The sequence below is a fragment of the Myxine glutinosa genome, chromosome 6 (assembly GCF_964187855.1).
Source record: "Myxine glutinosa chromosome 6, kmMyxGlut1.1, whole genome shotgun sequence".
Lineage (NCBI taxonomy): Eukaryota > Metazoa > Chordata > Myxini > Myxiniformes > Myxinidae > Myxine > Myxine glutinosa.
In genome coordinates this window covers 69006436-69026468 of record NC_136266.1, presented here as the reverse complement: position 1 = coordinate 69026468, position 20033 = coordinate 69006436, and the positions used below count along the sequence as shown (strand labels likewise).

Sequence of the window (20033 nt, the reverse complement as noted above, 5' to 3'; positions counted from 1 at the left end):
AAAATAATTACAGAAAGAGGGACGGACCAGAAGGACACAGTGCAACGCTAGCTTACCTATGGCAGTCTTACTTACAAACCCAGGACAGAACAAACAAAGACAGACTCACACGAATGGGCAATGAAGGCAGGCACGAGTGGCTGGAAAGGAGGGAAGGTTCAGCTCCGACCAGAGGACGATCGGGCCGGGAGGGAGCAGCCGCCGACTCTCCACACTCTCGTTCGTCCAGCGGAATTGCTTTGCGGCCGCGGGTCGAACTGCCGTTAGAACCTCAACCCCACCCAGCTGCGGTGGATTCAGCGGCGGTGGACTCCTCACTCATCTGCTGTGGGGGCTTCCTTGGTCAGCCGCTCCACTGGACTCTCCGCTCCTCCTCAACTGGACTGGACTCGGGTGCACTGCCAACTCTCTCACGTATCTGCCGTCTCTCTCACGCATCTGCCGACTCTCTAAAAGGCTTGCGCGCGTGCTTTTATTGCCCTGGGGCGATCAAGCCACCGGCCTCCAGGACACGCCCATCGGTGAGCTCGCCTCGGCCTTGATTGGTCGCGAGGGCTCACCGATCCCGCCCCTAGAGGAGGCGTTGGCAAGGCAAGGCCTTGTTCCTGGTGCTGGGCTGACTCCTCCCACCTTCTGCTCCGAGATGACCTAGTGCGTAATGGACGGTGAATGCAGTTGGCAATAGCTGACAAAAGGGGAATGCGGTTGGAAATGGAGGCTTTCGGGAATTTGAAAAGGGATTCTACCTTGTTCCAATTTGATGCAATGCAGTGTCAACTAATGGAAGACAGAACCTTAACCTAATACACAGAATAAGGAGATAACTACTACAAAAAGGAAATCTATGATTTGCTACGTGAGTGTATATGGAATAACTAAGGGGACGACCTTTGACCTTTATACACAAACTGGAGGGTGATATTTACAACAAGCTTCATTACACTTACAACGATAATAAAAAACACAACACCATTCTCAAATCCACAACAATATGTTTGTGATTAATGTTAGCTCTTCCACGAGTCTCAATCTTGTATACAAAAATATATGTATATTTAAAAAATGCATTTATTTCTTTGCAAAACAAACTATAGCGGTATTCGGTAGACCCTCTGTAGTGCATACCTCCGTTAGGCTGAACAGTTTACGTTTTCTCACCCATAGGCCAGATCTGCTGACCTGACCCAAAATCGATTGGCTTATTCTTGCTAATCTAATCTAAAAGACTAATTCTAATAAAATCTAATCAACTCATGTCATAATCCATCCACAGCTTTTTGAGCTATCATGATATATATCATTTTTGATCCCATCTCTCAATTTTGAAGAATCACTTTTTAAAATTCTCGTTTCCGGATTCCGATCTTCACCAAAATGTAATCATTTGTCCTTGTGACACTGCCAACCTCTCCACCAAATTTCGTCCGAATCCATTCATAACTTTGAGATATCCTGCTCACAGACAAACAAACATAGACAGACGTGAAAACATAACCTCCGGCCACCAAAAGTACTTGACATCAATAGACGAGGAAGATCGACATTTGAGACATACGCATAAGTAGTCATAGTTATTATTATCGTCTATAATAAAAAAATAGTCCATGCTCCAAGGATGTAATCATCCAGACAAAGCAGTCAATCATTGCAGGAAGAAATGGTTTGGTACAAAAATTCATACCCAAAGTATTTTTACATTTTGTTACATTTCTGAAATGAGCTACAAAGTGCAAAATAGGGAATTTATTTTTCAACGTGACAACAAACCTTCAAAAATGGTTTTTGGCACCTGTTGTTAACTCTCACCGCTGTAATTCATTTAAGAGCAAAGAACAAGGCAGTTTGCTGAATAAGAAAACCATTGCTGTATGTACATCAGATGCAAAAATCCATAATGATTTCAGAATAGAGCTCTTGGTCACTGGTTCATCTTCCTGTCTCACAAATAAATTGTTTTTTTTAATACACCAAGCATGACGAGATGCAAAAAAAAACGAGGAAAGAGGAATTAATCACTCATTACAAACACACACACAATCGATCATTCAAACCGGTATAGTAAAGAATAATTTGTACACACTCAAACTCATTGTGCAGTGCTGTACATTACATTGTACCTATGATATGACCATGGGGGAGGGGAAAATCTATTGTGCAGGTTGTGCGTCTTCTACCAAAAGCTGGACAGTCGAAGGTTTGAATGATGAGGTGTGTGGAGGGGATACTGTGGGAAATCAAAAATGTTTGAGTTCACTGCAATAACAGGAGTTTGGAAGAACTTCCGCTCTGCGAAAGCTACAAGGAGAAGGCGTCTATGGCTTGAGACAAGGAGCGTGCCAGTGCAGGATGGAAGGTTTTCTGTGCAGAACTGTATTTGTAAGTTTGGTAATCCATCTGTGGTCAGGGAATCACAGACAACGAATGTAAGGCTGTGTCCAACAGTACACCAATTCAAGAAGTAAAATATCCAGTCAGAGGTGTCCTTGGATATTAAGGAATTAAATAGACGATTAATTCTACAAGTAGGCACAAGCACATGATCAATATATAATATTAGACATCAATAAACTATAACTAGCCCTGGCCACTATGAGCATGACATTAGTGGGAGGGGCAGAAAGAAGCCTATATTGTTCAACTTTATGTACACCAACTTTAAGGAAAGAAAACAAAACAGAGCACGATTCTGCTAATTGGCAAAAGTTTGGCACATGTGAGCAGCATTTTCTCAAGCCAATTACCTCGGTCCAGACGGTGACTGGCCCGTTCCCCACCAATCGCAACGCAGGGCCAGGGGTAAGAGGCCACATGGCATAGAGTGCACGGAAGCGACAAGATGGTGCACGCAGCAGGAGCAAAAAGTGAGGAGCATCGCTCACTGCCAGAGCCTGCAAAGGCAGAAGGAGGGAAGGTCCTCCATACCACGAAACTGACACTATTATAGAGTATCGCTGCATGAGCTTGGAATGTTATTATGTCATCTCATCTCAATTCTCGAAGAGATTAACTTATAAAATGGGTCGTGATATCCGGATGTCTGTTTGTCCGGCATCCGTTAACCTTTTGCTCTTTTTTACTACTCCTCCCTTATAACCAGGCTGATTTTTCTGAAACTTCACACATGAATACAAGACAGTAGCCCACACAATTGCCCGAGCTTCGATTTCGGATCGTGGGGGCTTCAAAGCGGGGTTAGCCCCAAAACTTTGGATCCCTACTCAGGTGCGTCGAGAGCCATCACGGGCCCCGAGGCAAAAACCTCGGGGCCCTCACCCTCACTCTTTTATAACTTTTTAAGGAACTTTCTTTAATGAAGATCCTAAATTAGAGTAGCAACGAGCTGATAATTCTAGCAAAATCACAGCAGCAGCCTTTTTACCTCACAGTACAAGTGTTGAAAATTAAATAAATAATTAATAAATCTATTATACAAGTTGAAATTGGTGCACGTCGTACGTATTGCAGAGTATGGAACATACAGTACAGTCCAATTGTCCAAAGCGTCATGGAATGCTCCAGACAAACGGCCTGAAACAGTATCTATCTATAATTCCAGTAATCTCTGTATGTCTGTGTGTATGTCTGTGTGTCTGTGACCGCTGTTTCTCGACAACCACGGGTCCGATATACTTGAAACTTGCCAGGTATATTGCTGGGGACCCGAGGATGTGCCTTTTCAAGGTTTCATATTAATCGGACAAGTAGTTACCGAGCGATGGCGATTTTGCCGTTCGCCGTTCGCTTTGGCTTTGCGAATGGACCAAACCATTTCATGTAAATAGAGGGGGGGGGGGGGTTCTGTGGTCGTTGCGAATGGACCAAACCATTTCATGTAAATAGAGGGGGGGGTTCTGTGGTCGTTACTGCCACGTGGTTTTTAAAGTTTTTTTTTTGTTGTTGTTGTTTGCACGCATGTTTTTTTGCACGCACGTACGGGCACCCACGTACGGGCACGTCCTAGTCTATCTATAATTCCAGTAATCTCTGTATGTCTGTGTGTCTGTGTGTTTGTGTGTTTGTCTGTGACCGCTGTTTCTCGACAACCACGGGTCCGATATACTTGAAACTTGCCAGGTATATTGCTGGGGACCCGAGGATGTGCCTTTTCAAGGTTTCATATTAATCGGACAAGTAGTTACCGAGCTATGGCGATTTCTTTACCAAACTCCGCAAGCCGTTCGCTTTGGACCAAACCATTTCATGTAAATAGAGGGGGGGGATTGTCACCGTACTCGCAAGCCGTTCGCTTTGGACCAAACCATTTCATGTAAATAGAGGGGGGGGGATTGTCACCGTACTCGCAAGCCGTTCGCTTTGGACCAAACCATTTCATGTAAATAGAGGGGGGGGGATTGTCACCGTACTCGCAAGCCGTTCGCTTTGGCTTTGCGAATGGACCAAACCATTTCATGTAAATAGAGGGGGGGGATATAATTTTAGATATATATATAGTACGGGCATGCCCTAGTATAATTAAATGCACACAAGGAAAAATTATTATTTATCCGTGTAATTTACCTGAATATTTTACCGAAAAAAAACCAAATTGTCACTTTTATTTAGCCGCACAATAGAAAAGAAGTAGCGGGACATTAGGACCGATTCAATCAATTCGCACCCTCGACTGTTGAACACGATTTCTCCTCCGCCCCCAAGACGCCCCTGTCCCTACTCATTCCTTATTTACCAACCGATTGCTCTGAAACATGAAAGAGCTCTTCTAATTGATGGTCCAAAGGATTACCATGTTTTAGATTTTTCGATTTCATATTAGGCCTCCCTGGGGCTCAGGGGGGGGGGGGGCTGGGCTCCGAATGGGTCTCCAAAATCAGTGGTATAAACTACAACTTCAAGAGATGACCGGAAGCCCACTCGGGGATAGTTCATTTTAACAAAGGCCTGCAGAGCGAAAGGCATGACAACTTGTGTTGGAAGTGAGCAAGCATGCTTACAAAGAGCTGAGATTACCTGCAAACTCTGGTTGCGGAGGTTTGCATCAGAAGGGCAAGACAAACAGCAGTGGGTGAGTGCATTGGCGATCAGCTGGCGATTCAAACCTTTTGAAGTCCCAAGTCTACGAGGAGCTGCACAATGAAAATAAACGATGGAGTTTTATGCTCTAATTTCAAGGACCCGAATTCCGCTCATCCAACCCATCCATTTTTTGTACCTGGTGTGAAGTCGAGTCCATTGTTGTGTTGCTCCATGGAGTTGCCATCTTCCTCTGCACGTTCTCTCAAGTCTACACTGAAAGCAAGTACATTCACAAACTGTGGTTAACAATTATTTATTCTACAGCATGCCGATGTATAAAATATGTTGCAAACAAAGGCCTTCTCAAGGGCCGCATTTTAAATTTGGATTTGACCAGGGCAGAGAGGGGCAAATGCCATGAGAAAATTGAAGGGCAAATGCTCCTGCTAGTAGGTATATAACTTGAGAACGGCTAAAGGGATCTAATTCAAACTTGGTACAGATATGTATGATGTTGTAAACATGAACTGACAAAATTTTGGAGTCAAGAGGTCAAAGGTCAGCGGTCATGTCAGGTACAAATGTGATAACTTGAGAACAGCTGAATGGATTTAAATCAAACTTGGTACAAGTATTATAATGATGTAATAATGTGGGTGGAGGCATATCAGTCGACGTCGTGACGTCGAAGAGTGTCGTTTTACTTTCTACAACTAAAATGGCCACCAGTCGGCCATCTTTCATCGCATTGTGAAACAAAATGATGTGCATATGTATACCATCATGTACTGTCTTTGTGCCAAGTATGACCAAAATCAGTCCATACGGGGGTCATTCCACGAAACCGGTACGATTTTTTTTTTTTTTTTTTTTTTTGTATACAAGATCGAGGCTCGTGAAAGAGCGAACATTTATCACACAGAAAGACAAACCGACAAACCGACACATAAAACAAATAACATCGGGAGCGGTAGACAAGATGGGGAGAGAGGGGGAAGGACACAAAGATGGACAAATAACTCATTTGCGGTCCCTCTGACCTTTTTAAGTGTATTTTATCCATCGGGTCACCAAAATCAAATTTTAAAAGCTTTTTATCATCAATTGAAATGTTCCCTTTAATATTTTGTAAACAAATTACATACATTTTATCTTTATATCATAAATTATCTTGCTTTTTTCAGTAGACACCACCTATTTTGTCCATTTTTTCATGTCCCCCTTGGCCTTCGATGGAAGTGGACTTGAGATATGACGACTAAAAATGTTTTAAAAATCATAAATTTTGCCATTGACATACAATTGTATCTGTGCTTTATTGCTGGTCATGTTTAGTTTTTTAATAAATAGATGATTAATCATTAAAATAGCATTATATAGTTCTGTCCCCCAGTCGCACTCAACCCCGTTACACAAGTCATTCCCCCCTCCATAAAAATAATGGACTGGCCCTTTAAGTGACATCACCAACAGGATGTGGCATTCTACAAGTGTTCTGAACAAGATGCTGCAGAGAGGTAACTTCCCACCTTTTTGTCCAATGTTTTATAGTAATTTAAACTTTCAGTGTGGTCGTAAAGCTTAACAGCTCAACTCTGTTACATGTAATAAAGATAGAAAACAATTATTTGGGAAAATTATCTTTGTTATTTCAACAATATATTGGATTTCTTACTATCATGCATGCCGTGTGGTCTCCCCTTAATCAACACAGGTAGAGTAGTGGCCATCTTGAGTAAAAAAATCACAACCCCGTTACACTCAACCCCGTTATTAGTTTCATCATAACAGGGTTGTGCGATTGTGACGGGGTTGTGTTTTTAACACTTTGGTTGTGAAGTTATCATATTATTTCAATTAATTATTATATTTCATCAACATTCTTATACTACATGCATATGCATACATGCTATTCTTATACTACTTATACATGTTCCGTCAATTAATAAAAGTTTATGTACATGTATCAAGCACAAAGTGTGTTTTGCACTAAAACAGGTATTTAGTTAAGTTATCCTGAGGCCTTGCAAATCTTGTTTGACCAGAGGCTTGGTTCTTATGCCTGAGACTGTACATGTGCAGTGCAAAACCAACCTGCGTGCGCACACACACACACACACACACACACACACACACACACACACACACACACACACACACACACACACACACACACACACACACACACACACACACACACACACACACACACACACACACACACACGTTGTTTTATTTTGATGACCTATTCAGTCTCACGTTTACATTTTACTGTACAGTATATTGTTGTTATCATCAGTGTTAATAGAATTCAGTTAAATTAAAATGTATGTCTATTGTTCTTCTTAAATGGTTGCATAATGAAATACAATGTTTATAGAAAATATTACATTGAATTTGAGATTAAAAACAACTATTTATGTTAAGCTGTATTTGTCTCTTCAACCCCGTTTAACACCTTCAACCCTGTTATCCTAGTCTCAACCCTGTCACGCCTATATTTTTTGTGATTTATTTATTTAGATTTTATGAAAATGTATGTAATGTTTGTTGAACTCTGTCAGAAATGTTCAGAGCAATCATAACAATACCTTTTTTAGTTAAAAGTCAGATGCTAAAGTAGATTTATGATAAAAAACAGAATCAAAGAATCAAAAATGTGGCACATTTGAAGCTTTAGTATAACAAAAGTGGGAGAATTGATGTACTTTTTATATTTCCAATTATTTAATTCGTGTGAGGGACATTTGATGAATAGGAAAATGTTTGTTTAATTACAAATACAGTTCATAATCATATTCAAACAGCTTCCAGAGTGTCCATAACGGGGTTGAGAAAATATAGTGCCGTATCATAAAATAATGACCAATAATAATAAGGATTTAATGCCTGAGATGGGAAAATATTTTTTTCTGCAAGTTAAATATGTCCTTAATGTTGTGGGGTATTCAGAAAAGTGAAACATTTGGGTCATTTAAAAAAAAAAAAAAAATCCAAATCGTACCGGTTTCGTGGAATGACACACGGACGCATGCACATACACACGTATGGACGAGACCCAATCCATAAGCCCCTGTTTTGGACTAAGTCCAACAGGGGCTGAAAACACCTGGCACATTGTAATACAAGCACTCAGTGTTTGCCCACCTCACTTTGCACCAGCAATTAGACTTCTTGGTTTTCTTGATGGTCTGCAAGGTATCCTTCACTTTATGCCAGTCGCAAGCACATTTCTCACCGACACAATTTCCAGTGCACAATACAGTGCATTCAGAAAGTATTCAGACCCCTTCACTTTTTTCACATTTTGTTATGTTGCAGCCTTATGCTGAAATCGTTCAAATTCATTTTTTCCCTCATCAATCTTCACTCAATACCCCATAATGACAAAGAGAAAACACGATTTTAGAAAGTTTTGCAAATTTATTGAAAAGAAAAACTGAAATATCACATTGACATAAGTATTCAGACCCTTTGCGATGACACTTGAAATTTAGCTCAGGTGCCTCCCATTTCTCTTGATCATCTGACATGTTTCGACACCTTGGTTGGAGGCCACCTGTGGTAAATTCAATTGATTGGACATGATTTGGAAAGGCACACACCTGTCCATATGAGGTCTCACAGCTGACAATGCATATCAGAGCAAAAACCAAGCCATGAGGTCGAAGGAACTGCCTGCAGAGCTCAGAGACAGGATTGTGTCGAGGCACAGATCTGGGGAAGCCTACAAAAAAAATTCTGCTGCATTGAAGGTTCCCAAGAGCACAGTGGCCTCCATAATTCTTAAATGGAAGAAGTTTGGAATAACCAGGACTCTTCCTAGAGCTGGCCGCCCGGCCAAACTGAGCAATCGGGGGAGAAGGGCCATGATAAGAGGTGACCAAGAACCCGACGGTCACTCTGGCTGAGCTCCAGAGATCCTGTGTGGAGATGGGAGAAACTTCCAGAAGGCCAACCATCACTGCAACACTCCACCGATCTGGGCTTTATGGCAGAGTGGCCAGACGGAAGCCTCTCCTCAGTGAAAGACACATGAAAGCCCGCTTGGAGTTTGCAAAAAAGCACCTAAAGGACTCTCAGACAGTGAGAAACAAGATTCTGTGGTCTGGTGAAACCAAGATTGAACTGTTTGGCTTCCGTCTGGCCATCCTGCCATAAAGCCCAGATCGGTGGGGTGTTGTAGTGATGGTTGTCCTTCTGGAAGTTTCTCCCATCTCCACACAGGATCTCTGGAGCTCAGCCAGAGTGACCATCGGGTCTTGGTCACCTCTCTTACCAAGGCTCTTCTCCCCCGATTGCTCAGTTTGACCAGTCGGCCAGCTCTAGGAAGAGTCCTGGTTGTTCCAAACTTCTTCCATTTAAGAATTATGGAGGCCACTGTGCTCTTCAGAACCTTCAATGCAGCAGAAATTTTTTTGTAGGCTTCCCCAGATCTGTGCCTCGACACAATCCTGTCTCTGACCTCTGCAGGCAGTTCCTTCGATCTCATGGCTTGGTTTTTGCTCTGATATGCATTGTCAGCTGTGAGACCTTATATAGACAGGTGTGTGCCTTTCTAAATCATGTCCAATCAATTAAATTTACCACAGGTATCTCCAATCAAGGTGTAGAAACATCTCAAAGATGATCAAGAGAAATGGGAGGCACCTCAGCTAAATTTCAAGTGTCATAGCAAAGGGTATGAATACTTATGTCAATGTGATATTTCAGTTTTTTCTTTTTAATAAATTTGCAAAAACTTTCTAAAATCCTGTTTTCTCTTTGTCATTATGGGGTATTAAGTGAAGATTGATGAGGGAAAAAATGAATTTGAACGATTTCAGCATACGGCTGCAACATAGCAAAATGTGAAAAAAGTTAAGGGGTCTGAATACACTGTGTATATATATATATATATATATATATATATATATATATATCGATATATAGCATGAGGGCGTTTTTTTTTTTTAATCTTCTTAATACAGGAAAATACTACTTTATTTTATGTTCTTCATAACACTTTTATTCATGAAAATAAATAGCACAAAAACAATGCCTAAACATGTTAATTAAGGGTACAGTTTGGACAATTTTTTAAGTTGAGGGCCCTAACCTTATTTTCCCCATTACCCCCCTAAGTTTGCGCATCATGGATCTGCGGTTCACGGGGATTTTCAAGAATGTAACCTGTGCGAACGGCAAGACCCTCCTATATGTACTTTAACACTGTGTGGCGTATTGTGTTGTTTGAACTCTAGTTATTGATTGGATAAATTCGCATGCATCAGTGAGCTGATTAATATTTCATTGCTCACCCAATCGGCAAATGATCCAGGCAATAATTTCTACAATGCTCTAAATTAACAATTACACAATTTATTTCAGAAAACTATTGTACTTTGCAAAAAAAAAAAAAAAAAAATCATTCATTCAATTCAATATCTTAAACCATAGATAAGTCGAGACTGTGTACAAGCCGAGGACCGGACTTCTGAGGAGAAAGTATTGACTTGTACACCAAAACACACAGTATTCCAAAACTCCCATCTCAAAGCCAAGGAATAGCAGCACACTTAACACTGCCTCTCAAAGTGTCTCAGCAGTCTAACGTTCATGACAGGTTGCATCAGCATATTTACTCAGTCATAAAATGTAAGCATACTCCCCTGAGGGCTCACTCACTCACCTTTCTCACAAACAGCAGTGATGCACATTTCCTACAAGTTATTATATTGAGACAGAAAAATGCCTCTATGTGACCAGAAAATGTCAAGTGTCACAGGAAATATCATGAAACGTTTTTCATTCAATTGTGATCACTTTGAAATTTATCCCCACCTTCTCTCTGCTCCATCTCCTCGTCTTCCCCGTCGAGGGATAGTGTTAGCTGGAGAGTTGGACGTTCGAGAACGAGTGTCTGGTGATTTGCTGCTCCTTCCCAGATGCAATCTTGACTGTGAAGAGCTTTTCGCTGGCATCCGAAGCTCAGGTAGAAGAAGGTTGCCACTGGATTTTGCAGGTCGAAGCCTTGATCTCTGAAGAGAACTAACTGTATGTTTCATCAACGATTCGCCGGCACCAGCTCGTAGGTCGGGGGTGGAGGCTGAGAGTGCCACTTTACGATCCTGAGTTGCTTTGAGGTTCTGTGGTTCTCGTCCACGACCCATCCGTCGGCGGAGGCGTGCTGGCACACGACCCTGACGACCGCGACCTCGACTTTGTTCCGAACCTGTACCCCACATTTCCATCACTTCTTTTTGTTTCTGCAGCAACCTTGTCACCTCAGTGCCTACTTCGCTTGCTCGACTGTTCAGCATTTCAAGACTCTGGCTCAAGTTCACGCTATTTTTCTGCCCCAGCTCTGTTGCTGTGATGACTAGCTCATCAAGCTCCTTTTGGCGCTTCAATACCTCTGTGTTTAGGCTTGTTACTACTTCAGAAAACTCATCATCATGCAGGCCATTTGTTACTTCTGCGACACCATTTCCAGTTTTGCACACCATTTCTGGAGACACAACTGGGTTATCATAAATTATGCGATTTCCTGCTGTGACTTTCCCACCGCTTCCCATCATTCCCGATGACCCTGAGAACTGCGATGAAATATCTTCCTGTCCATTGTACTTTGCCATCCTGACAACTTCATTCTCTGATTCCAAAGACTTGTCTGAGAAAAATGTTGTCACATCGTCATGATAACTTAGGGGAGATGAAGAGTCAGTGCGAGGAGAACTGTCACTTTCTTTTTCCTTTTCTTGTTCCTCCTTTTCACCATCCAAAGCATGAAATATTTCAGCCACACAAGTGAGCATGTTAACCTAAAAAATACATGGTGTAGGGAGGAGAGGTGAAGCAAATAATTTCATTGAACAAGGAAGGGGAGGGGCAAGGAGAAAAAAAAGAAGAGGTATGAAGTGGAAAAGTCAGGAGTGGGTACGTGAAGGAGGAAAAGGCTCGACAACACAAAAAAGAGAAGGGATGAAGCTACACTGAGAACAGAGGAGGAAATAAATGAGGTTTCAAGAGGAAGGAGAAGAATAAGTCCCACCACCCAAAATCAAAACATCTCACTGGTTGATGCAACAAATTAATGAAATACAAAGTATAAAAGTTTACAACTGGAGAAGAAAGAAAAGATGGACACCATAAGTAGTAACCCACATACATGCCTTTAGCCGAGATGAAGAAAGCAGCCAATCAGCACGTGTCAGGTGCCATGTCCGACCAATAAGAGATTGTGCTGTGTCCTCCAGGAGACAAAGGCATTCAGACACAGATGATCCACAGTGTCTGTCTGAGGAAAGATGCATATTTAAATAAAGTAATTTATGTTTGTTTCATAAGCCCACTACAGCACAGCTATTTTAAAGTATGAGGGATCTCATAAAATGTTGGGTTTTTTTATTATTTATATATCGATACTTTCCAAGGTTTGGGGGAGGGGAGTGCATATTCCTGGTGTCTTTTTATTGGCACTCAAGATCCCAACATTACAGACATGTCCCATATGGAATCTTCTTCCTGGTTGAGCTCCCAAAATGCAGGCTTTCCACACAACACCACTCCTAAATTTGTCTTTCTCCCCCCCATTTGTGAAACTGCCAGGCTGACACAGTTCAGTCCCCCTATTCCGTTCAGGTCTTCAAAGCAAGTGGTGCACTACCATTTCATGTCATTTCCCATCCCTACCTGTGATCTTTTCGATGCCAATTACTCCCTAACTAAACCCACTTCCTTGCAGGTTACTGTATTTACCTCCCCTCCTCATTTCCTTGGTCGTGTCCAACTGTGGCCCCACTGTTAGTGTTGCCTATCCTTCCACATTATAAACATCAGATGATAAAAAAAATTACTCCACCCCACCTCCCTTACCATCTATTTGTTTTGTCTGCATGATGGAAATGTTCCTGCCTGGAAATTATGCAGAACCACTTTGAAAGGTCAGACCCTTCCTTTGTGCCACTGCTGACCCACGCAACCTGCTAACCACAACTCCAACTTGCAAGTTGGTTGCTCACTTGTTCATTCGTATATCCTGGATCAACCTGTTCCCCCATTGCCTCACTATCAAGATGTTACCTCTTAATCCTTCATGAGCCTCGATTCTACATAAGGTGGGGGGGGGGGGGGGGGGGAGTGAAAGCATCAGGCATTCGTGAAAGACGTTGTAGAATGACTGGAATGATGGGAAGGGGACCTCATCATGAAAATGAATGAAATGCCCTCAGATCTTAAACAAAAATACAATCTAAGATCAGGGATATGTAATAAAGGGTACCGAGCGGTTTGGTGTAGTGCTCCATCACTGCCAACAAGGAATGTCCATCAGAGAGATCTTCAATACTCTGCACCAAAGGAGGCTGTGGATGTTACAAGGAAGAATGAGGTGTTGGAAAGGGAGGAGGGGTGGGGGTATTAATTTCAATTACGCATGTACATTGCAATTGAAATCACATGGTTTAATAAACACGAGGTGTGCCTCCCGTCGCTTCGCTCGCGGGTTTAATCAAAATACAGCATGTTCTACTTCACAGACATATTGCATGTCTATCTGTGAGAATGTAAAATTAAGTGAAAAACACGACAAAAGGGTATTTTATAACAGGTAATTACCTCCGCCACCGAAAGTGGATGGAGGCTATTGTTTCACCGCTGTCCGGTTGTTTGTCTGTCTGTCTGTGAGCAGGATATCTCAATAGGTTCTAGAATGATTCAAACTAAATTTGGTGGACAGGTTGGGTGTGTGACAAGGACGAAATGATTAGACTTTGGTGACGATCCGGATGCGAGAATCTTTTAAGCGATTCTTCACCAATGAATGATTGGGCCAAAGACGATATACACTTGGTCCCCACTTAACGTCATGGTTGCATTCTTGAAAACATGTCGTTCTGTGAAACGACACTTGAATGGATCAATTTATACAATAAGAATTCATGTAAATATGGGGGGGTGAAGTTTCTTCATCCACATTAAATGCATCGCATGTAAGTAAATTCACACACTTTTAATTGTTTATATATTATATTCTGTATTGTACATGATAATACAGTACAGGGAGTTCCTGGTTTACAAACATACGATCATACTAACATTGTACTTTATGTTTTATAACATTGTACATGTTTCATCTTACCAAAATTCAATCTGTTCACACAAATAGCTTTTTTGAAGATACTTGTTCTTGTGTGTTTGTTTGTTTTTGTTGTTTTTTTTTTTTTTTTTTTTTTTTTGTATACAAGATCGAGGCACGTGAAAGAGCTAACATTAATCACACAAAAAGTAAAACCGACACACGAAACACAAAAAATAAAGGGAGTGGCAGACAAGATGGGGAGAGAGAGGGAAGGACACAAACAACATTTGAGAGCAGGGACAACAGGAGAAATGTGGGAGGGGGAGGGCTTTGGGGGAGGTGGGAGATGTATAAAACATATGAACACTGCAAGGACTTCCAGGAAAAAAGTTGGAATTTCCAAAAAAAAAAAAAAAAAAAAAAGTATCTGGGGTGAATTATCAGGGGTAGAAAAGATCAAGGTTTTGGATGGGGGAAGATAAGACATGGTGGTGAACAGCTGTTTTAAAGACCTGGAGGGGGAAGTGGGATTGAAGGGAGTGGGAGAGTTTGTTCCAGAGGCGGGAGAAAAGGGGAATGAAAGAGTGAAGGTGAGCAGAGAGCCTAGATTTTGGCATTTAACCATAAGAGGGTTGCACGCAGATCTTGTGCGAACTGAAGGAATACAGGGGAGGACAGAGCACAGAGATAGCTGGGGGAGCAAGGCCGGAGAGGAGTCGGTAGAAGACAGAAAGACCACCAACCTGCCTGCGGTGAGTGAGTGAAAGGCCCTCGGAGTTAACTTCATCGCAGGAGATTCCAATGATTCTGAAAGCTTTGGTTTCAACAGCGTGAAGCCGAGATAGGTGTGAGGCAAGGCCACCAGCCCAGAGGGGGGAACAGTTTCCATTGAGCTGCGGATGAAAGCCTTGTATGTGGTGAGGAGCTCAGGTGTGCCCAGGAAGGACTTCGCACGACGGAGGATGCCCAGTCGGCGACTGGCTTTGGAGGCCAGCTTGGAAATGTGGTTTTCCCAAGAAAGATCATGGCAGATAGTGAGACCCAAAAGCTTGAGCGACAGAACTTCTTGGAGAGGATTGTTGAGAAAGTAGATGGGAGGGTTTTCCAGTCGGTCCTTTCGGAGAGACATTGTAAGAGTGTGCGATTTGTCAAGATTGAAAGACATGTTCCACTTGTTTGACCCGTCTGATTTTTTCCAGGTCTGCAGAGAGTGAGGAGGCTGCAGACTGCCGATCTGAGGGATGAGGAATGGAGCGGCAGATAGTGGAGTCATCAGCAAAGAGATAGAGAGGATTTTCCAGTGAGCCGGAGAGATCATTGATGAAGACCAGAAATAGCACAGGGCCCAGAACACTACCTTGGGGAACTCCAGCCAGAACAGGCAGGGGAGATGAGAAAAATCCATTCAGAGCCACACGTTGCCTTCGACCAGAGAGGAAGTCCGCAAGCCATGAGTGGAGATTTCCATGGATACCATAGGAGGAGAGTTTGGTGAGCAGAGCTGGGTGCCAGACCATATCGGAGGCACGTGATATGTCAAGTGAGACAGCTCTGATTTCCTGTTTGGCATTGAGGACCTCCATCCATTGTTGAGACAGCAGAAGCAACATGTCCAGAGTAGAATGACCTGGTCTAAATCCAAATTGATGATCGGAGATCAAGCCAATGGAGAAGAGGAAGGATTTGATATCCGAAGCAATGATGGATTCCATGACTTTGCTGATAATTGGAAGCAGGCTGATTGGTCTGTAGTTGCAAGGATCTGCTTTTGCACCTTTTTTGTGTAAAGCGGTAATGTTTGCTGATTTCCAAGATGCTGGCAGATGACCTTGAGCAAAAGAGAGGGTGAAAAGAACAGAGAGAGGGTGAGATAGAGTGGCAGAGCAGGATTTTAGGACCCATGGGCTGATGCCGTCTGGTCCAGTTGCAGAATCAGAGTCGAGGTTTGACAAAAACTCCTCCACCTTGTCAGGAGAGAAGGACACAGAGTCCAGGAGCAGTTGTGTTCGACTGGGAAAGGTGGGAACAGAGAGAGATGGGTTTGGGACACAAGATTTTGAGGCAAACACAGAGTTGAGGTATTCGGCTTTGTCACGTGCGGTGTCAACTGTGTAGCCATTTGAGGTAAGGGAGGGGATGGAGGGGGAACAAACACCAGAAACGCATTTGACCAGATGCCACCAGGATTTGGAGGAAGGAGACAGGTTTGAGAGTTCAATCGAGTGTGGAGAGATACTGCACTAAATGCAGAAAATTGGACCTCGAGTTAATTACCCAATCAAACTCATTAACACGGGCTTGGCTCCAGCACTCTTCCACTATTTCACATATCATTCTAACCATGTGACACGAGGGAAATCATTCTCCCCATGGGACACAAGGGAGATCATTCTAACCACGGGACATAGTGAAGGCTTCTGCCGATTGTTGAGATGACCATTTTCCTCCCTCCCAAAAAAGCATCAATGGTTGACTGCTTGCAGCTCTGCCGCTTCTTTTCTTTATAAATTTAATAGTACCACTGAAGACTTTCCATGACATTTCTATAACAGACGACACAATAGTGTGTTATGGGTAAATAATCATGACATTCTGTGAAGCATCGGTACGACGTTATAACGAAGCAACATTAACCACGACGTCGTTAAGTGGGGACACCCTGCACAGCATGATATCTCAAAAAATTATGGACGGCTTCGGACAAACCTACTAAGGTGGACAGGTTGGGTGTCTGCCAAGGATGAATCTATTCAATTTTGGTGCAGATTCAGATCCAGATCTGATGTTATTGTTAATGATTCTTCATCATTAGGAGATAGGGCTAAAAGCTATATACAGCATGACATTTCAAAACGTTGTGGATGGATTATGACAAAAATCCAAATTGTGTATTGATTATGTAGTTGTTGTTGTCATGGCTGGGGTTGTTGTTGTTGTTGTTGTAGTTTGTGTGCTCTTCCATGTCCTTGTAAAGGATTCCTGCTGTCAAAGAATAATAGATGTTACTGTTGGAATCACTACATTAAAGCTCGAGGTCCCACTTCTTCTTACTCAATCCCAGAAACGCTGGCTTTTAAAACAAGGAGCCTTTGGGATTAAACAAAGACAAATTTTTGTTCCAAGTACATAGATTATTAGCTTTCCAACCAAGTAAATGGATTATTACCTTTCCAACAGTACCATTTGTACGTATTATTACATGACAGCAGAAACTCTTCGAATAAAGTGTTACAAACAGAGAAACCAGGCTCCTTTTATATGTAGATTACCAATACAGATTTACAGAAAGTGTCTAACCATACATGTGATGAACATTGTCCACCTTAAAAACGATTAAAAAACTTACCTCCGCATCTCGATCCTTGTATGCCTTGCATACCACCTGAAAGATGGAGAAATGAATCAGCCTCAACTACCACAGATGGAGAAATGATTCAGCCTAATTTCATCCATAGGCTGGATATGCTGACCATGCACCTCTCCCCTCATACCTCTCTCCCCCACTACAGTATGGGATAGGTTTTTTTTTTTTGTTCACTAGGATGTTCTGGTGGGGATAAAAGATGGTAACAGGAAAAATATAGAAAGGATTATAGCAAAAATATAGGTTTGCCATTGCCTTCCCAGCATTGTTTTGTTCATGCTGTATCATTTTAAATGCTGAACATCATGCAAACCTTCAATTTTCATTCCAACCTTCCAACCACGTGACCTACGACATCAAAAATTCACACTCCGCTTATGGTTGTGGTTGGGTAGAGGATCACGTCCGTGAAGTTTCGTGCTGATCAGATAAGGTTCGTTTTTCTATCCAAGATGGCTGCCAAATCACGTGACCTACGACGTCACAATTTTCACACTATATGCAGCAATGGTGTGACATATTTCAAAAATTTCATATCGATAGGGCAAATGCTTTCAGTGCAATTTTCTGAATATCTCCCTTAAATTCAATATGGCGGCCAAACTACTTGGCCGATGACATCATCTTACTACGATTCACCAAATGTCTGTCCGTCTGTTCCCAGGTACTGCAAAAACGGCTGAACTGATCGCAACGAAATTTTGGGTGGGTAATCCTGGGACCCCCTGGAGTAAAATAGGCTATATTGTTTTTCCAATTTCCAATTTTTCCAAACACAATGGAATAATATTTACCGATATGAACAGTGATGTGGCTTTTGTTGAAATTCTACAAATACTGTTTAGATTTTGATGATTTGCATGTGATATGATTTAACGGATGTTTATATAAATTGTTTAAAATAAAAAAAGGCTTCAATTTCTGATATTTTGCCTTTTCATTTGGGCGTCCCAATTGAAGCCCCACCCATAGGGCGGGTACTGTTGCTAGTCAATTTAATTCTTCCATACAATTGTTGTGTAGACCACGCTCAAGAACTTTCAAACTGATCGGATCAAGCAATCTACTTGTCCAATTACGACGTCACGGATGACATCATCATGAATATATGTTGTTCCCCATGGGGAGTACTTGACAGAGCCATGTTTCAATTTTCTCTATAGAGCGGTTTTTGAGATCGAGGTGCAAAGTTTTTTTGTTTTTTTCCAAGATGGTGCCCATACCATGTGACCTACGACATCATAATCATTAAAAAATGATACAGGAGGAGACACTCCTATGTTGAAATTTTTGTATCAATTGGACCAACGGTTGCAGAGAAAGGCATACTCATGTTCTGTGCAGACAGCCAAACAGACAAACAAACAGATCCAAATGCAACACCCTCTCCTCTGTCGAGGGTAATTACAGATTACCAAAACATCATCAAACAAAAAAGTGCAAAAAAAAACTGGAACTAACTAACACAGGAGCACTCAGAAAATCTGTGGATATTGAATTACAGTTTGGATTCAATTCTAGTGTCCAACCAGCAGGTGAACATGACATGAAGAGTAAACGGATATCAGCACCGGTTAAGCTAGCCTAGACCCAAGACTAACTGCATTATGAAAAAAAAAAGTTTGTCAATGTTACAGCAAAGCTCCAATTACTGGCTGCAACTACTAATTGGATAAATATTAGCAAGTACAGACACTGGAACATTTCCCAAAGGTTGTGGATTCAAGGCTGGCTGAGGGCAGCAACAGAGGAATTTGATTCAAAACTTCAGGAAACAGATTGTTTCAGGAGAATTACCATGGCCTGTACAGTATGATGATGATTGCACGTTAATGCTACATACAAGCTTAGTTATAAATTAAAAAGTGCAGGTCACATTTAAACAAGCCATATTTATTGAACCTCTTATTATTTTGGATTTGTTTTTTTATGAAATAAAGGTAATTTTAATACAAGAAGAATACTCCACCTGTGTGTTATCTTATTCCACCAACGTAATTCCTGGTCCCTTTTCTCTTACCATGTTAACCCAGTGAAGCAGGGCAGCCTCCCAACTCGGGTTATGAGGTGGCATGGGAGCATGAGGCGTAGGTGAGAGATGAGAGGCCGCAGATATGGACATGCGTGTGGGACACAGGGATTGGCAATTAAACTCCATTAGTGTGTCCAGAAGAGCCATGTGTGACCACTGAGGATAGGGACAGGACGACAAGCAGAGAGGAGAAATAACAAGCATTCTGAGTATTGCGCTGCAATACATGTCCCCTACCGGCAGTCTGTCGTCCGGAAAACTGTTGGGGAAATTACCAAAGTTCAAAGTGCCATAACTTTGTCAAAAATGATCGAAACGTCGTGAAGTTCGAACTTGATCTGTAACTTATCATGAGGAAACCATGTACCAAGTTTGAAATCATTAGCATTAAGAGTTTAGAAAAAAAAGTCCGGAAAACTGTTTTGCGTGACGGACTGACAGACTGCAAACCTATAGTCCCCTCCGGTGTACACTGGTAAGGGACTAATAATGTACTACAGCATTACTAAACACGGAAATGAATTGTATTCCATGAGAAATGTCAAGAAAAGATTCGTCGAGAAAAAAAATGTGATGCGAGTAGTTTTTGCATCAATTTCAGA

General features: G+C 41.9%; 1 protein-coding gene across 8 annotated transcripts in view; it reads right to left on the bottom strand.

Moving 5' to 3' along the window:
* Window positions 1-1728: 1728 nt before the first annotated feature.
* The window catches only part of LOC137429916 (uncharacterized), a 46757-nt gene continuing 28452 nt past the window's right edge, over window positions 1729-20033 (bottom strand). For 7 of the 8 annotated variants that reach the window (XM_068120289.2, XM_068120295.2, XM_068120288.2 and 4 more), the window contains 9 exons: window positions 19420-19587; window positions 17382-17417; window positions 13238-13319; window positions 12129-12253; window positions 10798-11777; window positions 5171-5247; window positions 4969-5084; window positions 2742-2888; window positions 1729-2394 (listed from right to left, as the gene is read on the bottom strand). In XM_068120289.2, coding sequence (XP_067976390.2) covers window positions 2296-2394; window positions 2742-2888; window positions 4969-5084; window positions 5171-5247; window positions 10798-11777; window positions 12129-12253; window positions 13238-13319; window positions 17382-17417; window positions 19420-19587 — 1830 coding nt within the window. In that variant the 3' untranslated portion in view covers window positions 1729-2295. The remainder of the gene's footprint in view (window positions 2395-2741; window positions 2889-4968; window positions 5085-5170; window positions 5248-10797; window positions 11778-12128; window positions 12254-13237; window positions 13320-17381; window positions 17418-19419; window positions 19588-20033) is intronic. The other variant, XR_010984962.2, reaches the window with a different exon arrangement.